The following is a 13,800-nucleotide window of genomic DNA, read 5'->3' on the forward strand; positions in this document are numbered from 1 at the left end:
GGGGTCTGGGTGGGTGTGAGCTGGAGCCAGGAGCCTCTTCACCCAGGTTAACTGGGGTACCTCTGGAGCCCGAGGCCATCACGGGCTTGGGGCCCACAGGCTGATTCAGGGGCTGGCAGTAGACTTGCGCCCCCAACACAGCCCCCTCCCCCATCTCTGTGAGCTTCTCACAGCTTCACCAACTCCTGATAGGGGGAGAAATCCCCAGGAATTGGCAGACTCCACCCCAAACCCACCTAGGTTGGAGAAAGTTCTCTCCAGCCCCACAAACTCAGGCCAGAGCTGTACCCCCGCCACTCCACACCCCATTCTAGTTTCAACACCGTAAACAGCAGGCTCAGCAAAAACGCAGCACCCTGCACGTAGGCGCCGCACTTGGGAAGCCCGGCCCCAGGTCTCAGTCCATCTGCCCCCGGAGCTCCCGGCACACACGGGCACGCCACACACAGCAGCGTCTCTATGTACTCGGCATGCCCTGCACGGCCAGGTCAGCCTGAGCAGGTAGGGCTGGCCCCTTCCTGGGGGCTGCCGGAGGGACAGACGGCAGGCTCCACACCCCCAAGGGCCGCGGGGCAGGACTGGGCCCCCCAAGGGCAGCCGGCATGAAGCCTGAGTCACACTGCTGGGAACACGGCAGCCTCTGAGCCCCGGAGCTAGACTTGTAACGGCTAACGAAAGATTGCCCATAACGAAGTTTGAGGTCATTTTCCTTGAATCAAATCAAGCTGCAAGCAGGGAGGCTATGACTGGGATTTTGCAGGGGTGCAGGACCCCGAGGGGCCAACAGTCTGTGTGTTGGCATTTTCTGTCATTCATTTGTTCATCCATCCATCCATCCATCCATCCATTCTAACATGTGCCCACAGCTCGCTATGTACCAGGCTCCCATGAAAATAAAACTGCAGTAAGAACAACATCGACAAACCGCCACATCACATGGCTGAGGGACCTGGAGTTTGCAAAGCCCTTCAAAGACGTGGTTCTGTCTCGTGCTTGCTGCCGAGGCCGTGACTGTTCCCCCACCCCCAGGTGGGGGAAACAGGCTCAAGGGGCCACAGCCACTCCTGAGCTTATGGGGCTAGGCCAAGGGCAGAGTGGGAGCGGGGACCCAGGTTTTCAGCTCTCCTGGCTCTGGACCCCACGGGGTGGAGGTGGCACCAGCCCCACAGACCACCTGCTCCCCTGTGGAGGCCGAGGGCCACGTGGCTCCCCAGCGGGCTCCTCAGGGTTCCTCAAGGACAGGCGCGGAGGGGAGGGCTGGGGCACGGGATCAAGTGTCACCCGGCCCCCTGACCTTTCCCTCCGCCTGCGCCAACGGCAGCTGCCACTTCCACAGAACCTGGCGGAGGACGACGGGACGCGAGTTTATTTATATTTCCCCAGCCGGGGCCAAGAGAGCCCAGGCAAACACGTCGGGCCGGAACCCTGGGCGGGAGAGGGCGGGTCTCCCATCTGGGCCTGCTGGGGGGGGCGGTGGCGGGTAGCAGCAGTGAGGGCCCAGGGGGTGGCCGGACCCCAGAGAGGTTGACATTTCCAAATTCAACACATAAATAAGGAGGTGGTTTGGAGGCTGGCTGGGGCTTTAGGTCTTAATTAACTCCACTTGGGGCAGCGGCAACAGCAGGAGTTCATGAGGGTGACGGGGTCACCCAGCCCTTCCCAAAAGCGAGCGGGGACTCAAGAAGGAGCCCTGGACAGGGTTGTCCAGAAGCCCTGCCTGGAAAGTGCTGTGTGGTATCAGCCACCCACTCTGTTCTCTGGGCCCTGGTTTCCTAACGGCTACGTGAGAGGCTGGGTGAGTGTCCTCATATCGCTGGCCAGGGCCCCCTTCTGGTTCCTGTTCCCCAGGTTGAGAGCACCGGGCACAGGGACAAGCACTTTAGACCTCACCGAGCCTTGCAGACCACCTAAACTAGACCCAGCTGAAAGCCCCCCAGTGCCCATCCAGCTAGAGAGAGCACCTCTGAGCATGCACCAACCAAGACCCCCCGGGGCCTGCCCCAAGCAGGTCCTGCCCTCCCTCCCCAAGAGTCCCAGACTGACAGCCAGAAAGGTGGGGGGAAGGGGCCCCAGGGGAAAGGGTGGGGATGAGGTCCCATGGGTGCAGAACTCCCGAGTCCCCTGCCTGCTGGCCACAGCCAGGTCCCTGTCACCAGTACCCAAAGCAACCCCAAGCCCCTCCTGGGGCCTCACTCACATCCTCTCATCTGCGTCTCCCCCTCGGCCAAGTTTTCCGGAAACATACGGCTTGGAGGATGCTCCAGGGAGTGGAGCTGGGAGCAGCGGGCTGGGAGGCGGGAGGCTGGGCGGCCGCGGTGCGGGCTCCGTGAGGCTCGTGGCTGGAGCAGGCTTGTGGCTGGCGTCTGCTCCGGCTCAGCTCTGCCTCACATCCTTCTGTCCAACGGCGGCGGCGGCGGCGGCGGGAGGGAGGGAGGGAGGGAGGGAGGGGAGGGGAGAGGAGGGGAGGGAGGGCCGGGGGGCGGGCAGAGGCTGGCTCGGAGAAGGGCGGGGAAGCAGCTCCGCACCGCCCGCCCCTGGTGGCCCAGGGCTCCTACCACCCGCTCCCCCCGCGCTGCTAGTCCTGACACCGTCCCCCCCCCCCCACAGCTGCGGGCGTGCGAGGTGCCCTTCGCCGATGGGGGCGGGCGGCGGGAACTTGTCAGTTGTGTGCTCGTGCCCCGTGCCAGGCGTCACCAGGGTGCACCGTGTCCAAGGCTCCTCCGGGCACAAGTGCACCCTGAACAGACGCTCAGCAAGGGGTGCTGGCCGGGAGCCCCCAGTCTCCGGACGCCCCTGCTGGGCGGACTCCAAAGAGCCAAGCCTGACGGGGCAGCAGTGCCCTGAGCAGCCTCACTGCGCGCCTGGGCTGGATCTTCCTGCTGCCTGACCCAGCAAGACGCGTCGTCAGGGCTGAATGTGACCTCCAGACGGAGGCTCTCGGGAGCGGGCGGGCGGGGGAGCGTGGCAGAAGCCCAGGTTCAGAAGGGGCGGGCCAACTTGGCACTGGCTTCCCCCTCCCTCTCTCCCCATCCGTGGCGGTGGCGGCGTCAGCAGCGGTAAGAACAGATGAGGGTTCAGAAAAACAGAGCTTCTCCACCCCAGCAGACGGGGAGCAAACAGCTTCTTCCGCTGTCATTCCCCGGTGCCAGTTCCACCTGCGGTCTGCCCCCCACCCGGCCTGATGCTGCCAGGCCCTCTGTGGGACACTCTGGAGGTCTGGGACCACAGGAAAGGGGCCGTGCACTCCTTCCAGCACCCACTGGTCTATGGATGGGTGGGCCTGGCTTCACATTCCAGGAGGAAGCTCAGGATTTGAGGAGCCTCTTCCGAGTGCAAATGAGACCTCCAACCATTGAGGGCCGGGGGAAGGGTTTGGAGTCCCCAAACGGTTCTCTGCTGCCCGAGGGTCTCGGGACGACGGCCGCGTCTTTCCTCCCTCTCCGAGACACCCCTGACAACCAGAGCAGCCTGCACCCGTAGAAACACCTGCCAGAGATGTCATAAGCAGCTCCCGGGAGTTTGAAAGTTAACGGGGTTGAACTTTGGAGCCAGATCCAGGTCATGACCGATTTCTCCAACTCCAGGGTCACTGACCTGCTTGTCCCTTTAGCCCTCAGCCTTTATGTCCTGCCCACGGAAACCCAAGGAACAACAGGCATCCCGGACGCACCTGTGCACCCACCTCTCATCCTGGGATCCCAACCATGTCAGGGATCTAGGACTTTCTGCCTGCGTCCCTCAATCCTACTCTGCAGGGAGGTCCAAGTGAGCTTTTAGAATGCCCATCTCCCAATGACGACCCGTGCCTCTCCGAGTAAAATCCAAAGGCTTCAGTGTGGCGCGTGAGGCCCTGCAGAACCAGCCCCACCCACCTGGCCAGCCCGCTCCCTACTTCTCCCCTTGCTCAGCCACTCCAGCCACTGGGACCTTTTATGCCCAGCCCCTGAGTGTGACCCAGGACTACCTGTTTCCTCCACCTGCATGGCTTTTTCACAAATCTGCCTCTGTCCTCCTTCAGCTCAAGTGATACCTCCTCAGAGTCCTTGACCAGCTCCTCTAAAGCCATCCCCCGTAGCCACCCTGCCATCATCGCCCTCAGAAGTCAGCCCCTTTGCTCCACCGCTCACTGACTGTCAGGTCTCTGCACCCATGACTGCCGGGCACACAGAAGGCACGTGGCAAATGAACAAAGTTCCGGACTCCCCGTGTGTCTGGGTCTGGGGGCCCCCCGGGCGGCTCCCAGGAAGGAGCTCCTGAGAGGGGGGCTGCGTATCCCAGCAGGTGCCCTGGACCCTCACCAGATGAGGCTGGTGGCAGTGCTCACCTCTCATACCCAGGGACTTGCCCACAAGCGTCCCACTCCTGTGCCCAGATGTCTCCCAATGTCCCCTGTGGTCTGGATTCCCCGACCCCACTTCTAACTTCTAAGGAAAGAGTTTCGTTCTGAAGAATCAGGACGCAGGAACTAGGAAGTGAAATTGACCAAGACAGGAAGTCAAGCCAGGAGGTCTGAGTCACATACTCGGAGCCCCGAAGCAGACAAAGGAGCAGTGGGTGGCCGCAGGGGTGGCAGTGGGAAGGGCGCCTCAACATCGTGGCCTGGGGGGCTCAGCCTGGCTGCTGACTGCTCTGGCCACCGTCAGAGGAAGCGTCCCGTGCACTGTGCGGGGGCCCGTGACAAACCGCTCTTGCGGGAGCAGTGACTCAGCCCCCACAGAGGCCTCTGTCCCTGTCCTGTCCCTGGCCCGGCTCCCTCTCGAGGTCCCTGCCACAGGCAGCTGCCCCCCCAGAGTCTATGAACCCGCACCAACAGCCACCCCCCGGCCCACCATCGGTGAGTTCACGTAACAAACAGGGCGGTGAGGGCCCTGGTAGCACCCAGGGGGGCACACCACCATCCTTCTGCGTCCCGGGGAACACACAGCCGCTCTCTCTGCAAAGCAGCAGCCCCTTCCAGGAAACGCAGTGGCTCCCCGACCCCAGCCAACCCCTTCCAACCCTGAGGCGTCCTGTTCCCTCCATGAAAAGCACAGGCCGCCTGCAAGAGGGGCACATCCTCACCCCTCCTGCCCGCTGCCATTTTCCAAAAGAAACTCCAGTTTGTGAAACAAAATTTTCTGCCCAAAACACTGTCGAAGGAGAGGGGGAAAAATCCAGCAGGCTTAGTCCTGAGTCACGGCACTTCCTTCTTTCAGAAACCCCAAGCCCCGGGTGGGCTGGACACGGACTCAGCCATCAGCTGGCAACCCTGCTGGGCACCGACTCCGCGTCAGAGCTTCCAAAACCCCGGCCAGTCCTGAAATCCCGTCAGGATCCTGGCTAGACAACTCTGTGCCTGAACTTTGACTTACCTGCCTTTTTCTTTCCATTTATGCTTTTAAAAATAAGCCCTAGTTTCAGCAGCGAGAGCCACAAATCATCCACAGGATGTCAAATAGCCACCTCTCCCCCCAACACACGATCCAGAAGACACTCAAGATGAAAAGAAGTCACCTGTGTGTGACCTAACGTCGCCTTGCCTACCACGCTGGGAAGAGGCCACGTGACACGCTCAGTGCCAGGTTTTCCTACAGAGCAGAGCAGAGCGCGCGCTCCCGGGGCGCAGCGGCTCCGGTCCCCGCTGTGCACGTGCCGCCTCATCACTCAGCCCTCCGGACCTCGGTTCTCTCGTGGGCAAAGCGCAAGTGCGTGTGTGTGCCCGTGCGTGCACACGTGTACGTCCACACACGTGGAACACTCGCTGGTACGGTAATGCGTGCAAAGTGCTCCAACCGGTGAGCACCTGCCACGTGAAAACGCGCATCAGCACTGCTGTGTGAGCTGCCAGGCGCTGTCCCTGAGGAGTCAGCAGCTTGAACGCGGACGAGCGCATTTTTCTCCTGGGAACGAAGTGAGCTGGTACGTGCCTCACTGCATCTTCAAGGGGGCTGACAAGGAGCAACAGAGGGGTCTGGAGCCCGCCCCTGAGTCTGGTCGCCCCCTCCACCCCGACGTCGTGCAGAAACCCGACTTTCTCCTCCTTCTGAACCATCACACGCCAGAAGCATCTGGGTTGGGAGGCCACATGCCCAAGATGTGACTCCCCCATCGCAGTCCAAGAGCGGCAGCGGCTCCCCACCCGCGTCAGCCCTGGGGAGCCGCACTGTCCCTTCGAACGGCCCTGATGCCGCCGCCGCCCCCCTACGTCAGCCTCCCTCGCGCCCACTGAGGGCTGGCCCTGTCCCCTTCTGGGCCCTCACTGACCCCTGCACCGGAGGTGGCCCGGCGCACTAACCACTGCACCGCGTGCCCGGCCCCGGCAGCGCTCACAGGCTGCTCGTCTGCGGTCCCTATAGCACGGGCGGCAGGAGGCTTTGGCGACCGACACGTACGTGGGGAGGGCCTGCTTTTCCAAGCTCCGCGGCTGGGGGCTCACACCTCCCCTCCCTGAACCTTAGCCTCTTCATCCGTAAAAACTAATTAAACCAGCCAGTGTGCACAACAAGCACTTCGGAGGTGCAAAGCCATTAGTGGTTTCTAAGTGGTGGGGGTTGGGGGTGAGGGGGGCGAGTGCTGCAAGCCCAGGGTTACTGAGAGAGAGTTCTGGGGTTGGCCTCAGCTCCACCCTGCCTGGGAGGCTTGCCCGGGGCCACCTCCACTCTGGGCGGCTCACCTTGCCTCTCTGCCCTCACCAGGCGGGCCACCTGAGGCCAGGGAGGGGCTGGCAGCATGGAGCTAGGCCGGCGCCTGTTCCTGGCCCACAATGGTGTGAGCAGGGGCTTCCCCACCCCCTCCACAGCTGGCACCCTACCCACCAGAGACGAGATGCTGGGGACCAAGAGGAGCTGCCAGCAGAGCCCCGGGCCTCCTGCACAGCTGGGTCAAGACTCTGAGCCAGGCCAGGCTGACCTTTCCCAGGGGAACTAGAGCCTCACATCCCAGCCCAGCGCCTGGCCTGCCCCTCCTGCCCAGCATGGCGCGGAGCCTGAGGGCGGGCAGCCAGCTCCCCAGAGCTGCCGGGTTCCTGGGGAGGCTGCTTCTTGCACATGCTCAGTCCCTCCTTGGTGTGCACCCCGGGGCAGGCAGCCCTGACTCCATGCACCCGAGAGGAGAAAGTGCCCACCTGCCCACCCAGAACCCTGCAGCTTTGTGTCCCCTGCCCCACCCCCTCCCCATGCTCTGAGAATAACAGCCAAACTCCATCCCACAGCTGGTAAGGCCAGGATCCCAACAGCCTCTCCATCCCTTGCCTCTCTCCCCCTCACTCTGTGTTTCAACATCTTCTTACTCAACCACACTGCCCTGCCGTAAGGCCTTTGCACGTGCTGTTCCTGCTGCTGGGATGCTCTTCCCTCCCTCATTATTTGATTTTTTAAAAATATTTTTATTTATTTATTTATTTATTTATTTATTTATTTACTTAGCAAAACACCTTGCGAGCAAGCGCACACACGAGCAGGAGGAGGGGCAGAGGGAGAGGGAGAGAGAGAATCTTAAGCAGACTCTGTGCTGAGTGCAGAGCCCAACGTGGGACTCGATCCCACGACCCTGAGATCAGGACCTGAGCTGAAATCAAGAGTCGGACACTTAACCGAATGAGCCACCCAGGCGCCCCTCCTTATCTGATTAATAGTAGCCAAGCCATGGACTAACTCATTCAAACCTCACAGCAGCCCCATTCCCACTCTGTAACCAGAGTATCTGGGTTCAAACCCCAGCTCCACCAATTAAGAGCTGTGTGAACCGGGACAGCTCACGTAACCTCTCTGAGCTTTGGTTTCCAAATCTGAATAAAGGAACTGAGAACAGCACCTGCCTCGCACCCAGGAATACTGAGAAGTACCATGCAGTGTTACTTACTATTGTTTGTGCTCTGGGTGCCAGTCCAAGGGCTCCTACCTCGGGGGAACCCTCTCTGGCCTTGTGGAACCTCCTCCAAGTGTCGTTTTACGCCTGCGTAGCAGGTCACTCACCTCCAGCCCACGTCCCCAACGTGTGCACAAGGAGCCAGGGCTTGAACTCAGCACGAAGGGCTTCAGAGTCGCTGTATTGAACTGTGGGCCTACCACTTCTGAGCGCCTACTATATACTAAGAACTGTACATTTATGGTTCATGCCCCCCTTACGATGCCCCCGGGAGATGGCGTCCCAGCCACATGCTAGAGTAGGAGCGAAATGAGGCCAAGACAGGGACGGGGCAGGCCAGGGTCACATGGCTGAGGGACGAGTGAGAGTTACAAATGGTGACGGGGCCCTCAATATGCCTGATACATTGCTGCCCTAAGCTCTTCTGGGTTTTATTTCGTTTTTCACAGAACCGTGTTCCCTCCAAATTTCATGTCCACCTGCCACCTCCAAAGGTGACCTTATTGGGAAAAAGACTCTTTACAGACATGAGATCACCCTGGATGAGGGTGGGTCCTTATAAGAAGAGGGAAATTTGGACAAAGACACACAGAGGGAAGACAGCCACGTGAAGACGGAGGCAGGGATGGGAGCCATGTGCCCACAAGCCAAGGAACGCCAGGGACCGAGGCAGCCACCGGAGGCTGGACAGGCAAGACAGGTTTCCTCCCTAGAGTCAGAGGGAACGCGGTTCTGCCCACACCCTGACTTCGGACCTCTGGCTTCCAGAGCTGGGAGAGAGCGCCCTGCTGTTCTTTCTAAGGCCCCCTGTTTGTGTCTTATTAGGGCAGCTCCAGGAAACTCACACAGTGGGCGATATTCTAATTCCCACCAGACCGATGAGGAAACAGAGGCACAAAGAGGTTGACAGACTTGCCTGAGATCACAGAGCTTTTAAAAGGCCTGGTTTCTCTCTGGGGATGGCTGGGGGGGGGGGGGGTGTCCTCTGCAGCTCAACCTTCCAGGCCAGGCTGCTGGAAGTCTTCTGGGATGCTCCAGGTAGGCTCAGCACCCCCAAGACCCTGGGGACAGCTGGCTGCTTGCTTCCCTGGGCTGCCCACGGGAGGGACCAGGCCGCCTCATCTCTGGGTACCCCTGCCCTGCACAGGGTGAAGCACTGGGTCGATGGGGAGGCTGGGTAGCAAGAGGAGCGCATGCCATCTGCCTGAAGCATAGCTGCTTGAGTCCCTTCCTGGGTTGCTGAGGGCTGGACGGGGGGCTCCACGACACTCCCAGCCTCCCCACCCCTGCCCGTGCTGCAGAGCAGTCGCCGGGGCTGCTAGCACCTGCCTGCCCGCCCCGCCCCCTCCCGCCGCCTGGAACACACAGCCATTAGCAGCCACCCTGAGCAGTAATTGTCCAGATTGCTGTAATTCACGGCAGACGAGCACGCTGGCGCTCATCGCATTATTACAAATGTCACTGAGCAGGGCCTTGGCGTGCACAGTCCTCAGGGGGTTCTCGCACTGCCGTCTCTGTGGGCAGGACCCAGGATGAGCTCACTGCCGCTGTGAGGACCCAACCTTGAGACAGTGGGGCACACTCCCGTCTCGGCTGGTGAGTCATCCCGGCCGACCTCCCATTCCCCAGATCTGCCCTTCCCAGAGGGAGAGAGGACAGCCGCCAACTTGGCCAACTCCCGGTTCCCAGGCAACAGGGAGGGAGCCAGGGATGGAGCCGCCGTGACAACAGAAGACACTCTGGGGGGGGGGGGGGCAGTGAGGGGCCGTGGGAGCACCGGCTGGCCGTCCTGGGACATGCGCATGGAGCCCCTCACCGCCCCAGTGGGTGGGGTGGGGTGTGGGGTGCCGGGCGGTTATCGCTGCCAACAGCTGAGACGCAGGGGTCTCACGCGTGGTTAAAAAAACGTGCAATCCTCCACAAATGTTCCCGGCGGCTCTGTTCACGATAGCCCCAAGGTGGAAACAAGCCCCATGACCGTGGGCCAACGGACAAATGAACGCATCAGCAGGACGGGGGCGGGGGGGGGTTCCCTCCACGCCGTGCAACAGAGCTCGGCCATAAAAAGGAACAAAGCCCACACGCTACAACGTGGAGGAACTTCGAAAACGTGAGGCCGAGGGAGAGAAGCCAGACACAGAAGAGCACGTACTGCAGGACTCCATTCATGTGAATGGCAAATCCACAGACGGAACGGAGATGAGTGGATGCCAGGGGCTGGCAGGCCTTGGGGGCTGGGTGTGACCACTTGTGGGCACCGGGGTTTCGTCTGGGGTGAAAGAACGTTCTGGAACCAGACAGAGGTGAAGGCTGCACAACACTGTGAATATACTTAATGCCACCGAACTGTACACTTTTAAATAGTAAACAGTAAGTTTTATGTTATGCGTGTTTTGCCGAAATTACATAACGGAGAGGAAAAAGCTCACACGCTCTCAGGGAAGCCTCCTCTGCACCCAGTAGTGCAATCCATCCTGGAACCACACGGTGGACAGAGGACAAAGGAAAGCCACAGTGTGGCCCCCTGTGCCCTGCAGCTAGAGACAATGCCCAGGCCCCCCGCGTACTGCACTGCTCTGCTGAAAACCTCTCATCTTCCAGGGCCTCGGTGGGTCTCGCTCCGGGGCGGGGAGTTCGGCAGGGGGGCCTGGGGCCCCGGGAGGGCGGGAGGAGCCTGCTCAGGTCTGGGGCTGCTCCTAGGCGGTTTCTGAAACACCAGGGCAGAGCACTCAGGCCACACAGCAGCCCCTTCCCAGGGTGGAGGGTGGGGGCCTGGAGGCCGCCCTGTCCTCACACTCGCCTGCCCCCGTGCACCCGGGGCCTTCACAAAAAAGGCCGTTTGTTCCCTCTGTGGGTCACAACCTGGAGCTCTGGGCACAAGAAGCTGCACGTCAGCGGTGGGGCCCTGTGGGGCCAGGGGGACGAGAGCTGGAGGCCCCACTAGTCACTTCCTCCTCTGTGAGACAGGATGGAAACAAGAGCCCCTCTGGGAGCCGGAATGAGAGTAAATGAGAGCAGGCAGGTAAACAGGGGTCAGGCGCCGCCCGGCCTCAGCCTCCCTGTCAGGGTTGGGCACGGGCGAGGGAGGAGTCGGCCCAGAGACAAGGGGAACCCACGTGGCTGCAGCCCCGACAGTGCAGGACCCATCCTCAGGGCCCTCGATGCTTGTTATCTCTGGTTCCTCACGGCCAACGCGGATGCCCCTCCCACTTCACGGAACGGGAAACTGAGGCACAGAGACAGGTCACTGAGCCAGGAAGGGAAGGACCCTGCTGTTCCGGCTCCAGTGAACACAGAGCTGGCTTCTGCAGGAGGATGTGAGGTCAGCACTACCGCACATGGCCTCCAGCCGCCTCCAGGGACATGACACAACCGAGGGGGGGACACAGCTTGACTCTGTGACCCCACCGCAGCGGCTGCCGGCAAGCTCTGTGCCTCCCCTCCCAGACGCCCAGGTGTGCTGTCGCCAGGATCTACGGGGCCGCAGCCTGCTGACCCCGGAGGCGACAGAAGCTGTCCACCGACCCGTGTCCACAGCATGAGCTGCACGGTTTCGGAGCTGTGCCTTGATGTCACCCTGGGGACACACTGTGGGGCCTGACAATGCAGCCACTGAAGGGCAAAACTGAGACTCCAAGGAAAAGTGACCAATCTGAGAACAGCCCGAAAGCAGAGCCTGCCCCTCCAGATGGCACCAGAGCACCTGGTTCAGGCCCGATGTGCCTCATCCTCCTCAGCACATGAGCTTCAGGACCTGGATGCCAATCGAGATGGGTCAGAGCCCCCAGAGACCCTCACCTTTCTTGGCTGTCTCCATCTCTTCTTCGGTCCAGCGAGAACTCTCATTCATCTCCATCGAAGCTAAAAAGGAAGACGGGGTGCATGGACAGCAGCCCGAGGGGCGGTCCAGCCTCCACACAACCCGCTGGGATGGGGGTGGTGTAATCAGCCCAGTTCACGGGCGGGGACACTGAGGTGGTCCAGGGCCTGGACTGTGAGAACGATCTCTGCATGCACTTGGTTGGGGAGAGGGTGACCTACCTGAAAGCATGGTGACCGCATGAAGGTCAGGGGAACAAGGGATGTGAGCTTTGGATGGGCAGGGACCTCATCTGAGCGTGGACTTGTCCGTACGGGTGATTCTTTGCTGTTAAACCCCTGGTTTTAACCCACTAGATGCCAGTAGTCCCCACTCGAACTGTGACAATCAAAAATGGTTTCAGACATGGCCAATTGTCCGCTGGGGCTTCTAAGGTCCCTCATTGAGAATGCTACAGGGTGATTGCTATATTCTCCCCCAACTGCCCCTGGTCAGGATGAAGCTTTAGAAAGGGGGACATGGCTCCCCTTGACATCACACAGAGTTGGCCAGGCCTCTGCTGTGGCACGGTTTTTGGGTCTCTCCTCCAAGGTCCCCTAGATATGAGCCCAGGTCTTGCCCTGTAAATTGCTTAAGACCTCATGAAGAGGGCAGACATGAGGGACCAGCTTCGTGGACTCAGTGCCTGGAACAGCACCAGGCCCGGAGTATGTGCTGGCAGAGGCCAGCTGACCAGTGGAGGGAAGTTCCAGCAGGAGGGAAATGAGAAGGAACAGCTCAAGCCGAGAGAGGGGAGATGGCCCCCACCCTCCCCCCAGGGCAGCCTCCCCCTGAGAAGGAACAGCTCGAGCCAAGAGAGGGGAGATGGCCCCCACCCTCCCCCCAGGGCAGCCTCCCCCTGAGAAGGAACAGCTCGAGCCAAGAGAGGGGAGATGGCCCCCACCCTCCCCCCAGGGCAGCCTCCCCCCCCCCAGAAGGAACAGCTCAAGCGCTCAAGCCGAGAGAGGGGAGATGGCCCCCACCCTCCCCCCAGGGCAGCCTCCCCCTGAGAAGGAACAGCTCGAGCCAGGAGAGGGGAGATGGCCCCCACTCCCTGCTGCCACGGCCTGCCAATCTGTGAGACCTCACGAACTTCCCCCTTCCTTCCCAAGGGATCCTCAGAGGGAAGCTATGAAGTCTGAGCTCAGGGTGGGCGTGTTGGAATAGCCCGCTGGAGGGCCCGGGGTGGTGTTTTACACCCAGCAGACTAGCCCCGACATCAGCCTGGGGCCCAAGAGGAGCTTCCCAGAAGTTGGGCCCACCACTGCATGGGCCTCCAGGCACCAAGGGGCAGCCACCAAAGCCTACAGGATTCACATGAAATTTGTGGCCAACGGGGCTGGGTTTGAATCCCGGTTAACTCCCCGACTATGGAGGCAACATCTTTTCTCTAAACCTCAAACAGCCCATCTATGAAATGGGTACAAATTATCTCCCACAGGAAGAAGGGACAGGTGTCTGGCACGGACCCTGGGTGTGGGATAGGGGGCATCTGTGAGAACGAAACATCACCTCCATCAACTCCCACCCTGGGAAGGTACCCTGGTGGCTGGGGCCTCAGCCTGAGCACTCAAGGTCCGGGAGGGGGGCTCCCACAGAGGCGGGAAGGTGGGGCCCCCCAACAGCCAAAATGGTACAGATGACAGACACACGTTGGCTGCCCCCCTGTGGCTGAACTTGAGAACTGCTACTCAATCCATCTCTTCCCCCCACCACCCCCCACAACCTGAGGTGGAGGGGGATGAGGCTCAGAGCACCTGGGGGTGGATGTCCGCTGAGCAGGAGAAACTGAGGCCCCACAGAAGTGAAGTACGAACCCAGAGGCCTCCTGGGACTGGGGGCAGGGTGGGGGGGCGGGTACAGTCTGCGCCCAGGTCCTTCTGAAAAGGGGTGGTGGCTACTCAGCGCCAGCCACTACCTGGCGGGAACGGGGGCCAAGCACGGCCAGATCTGATTAAAGAACAGAACCCAAACTGGCGATCGGGACTTTTACGTGAACCTCCCAGTTCCGGGACACCAGGGCTGACAGCCAGAGCCCTTCCCACACCCCAGCGAGCACTGTGTAGATGAGGACGCACAGAGAGGTTTAGGAGCTC

At 61.0% G+C, this 13,800-nt stretch overlaps 1 protein-coding gene across 21 annotated transcripts in view; it reads right to left on the bottom strand.

Annotated features, from left to right (window-relative positions):
* The window catches only part of NCOR2 (nuclear receptor corepressor 2), a 211,888-nt gene that overhangs the window by 53,570 nt on the left and 144,518 nt on the right, over positions 1-13,800 (bottom strand). For all 21 annotated transcript variants that reach the window (XM_078061099.1, XM_078061098.1, XM_078061102.1 and 18 more), the window contains one exon: positions 11,644-11,706. In XM_078061099.1, coding sequence (XP_077917225.1) covers positions 11,644-11,706 — 63 coding nt within the window. The remainder of the gene's footprint in view (positions 1-11,643; positions 11,707-13,800) is intronic.

This window comes from Halichoerus grypus, chromosome 13, assembly GCF_964656455.1.
Source record: "Halichoerus grypus chromosome 13, mHalGry1.hap1.1, whole genome shotgun sequence".
Classification (NCBI taxonomy): Eukaryota; Metazoa; Chordata; class Mammalia; order Carnivora; family Phocidae; genus Halichoerus; species Halichoerus grypus.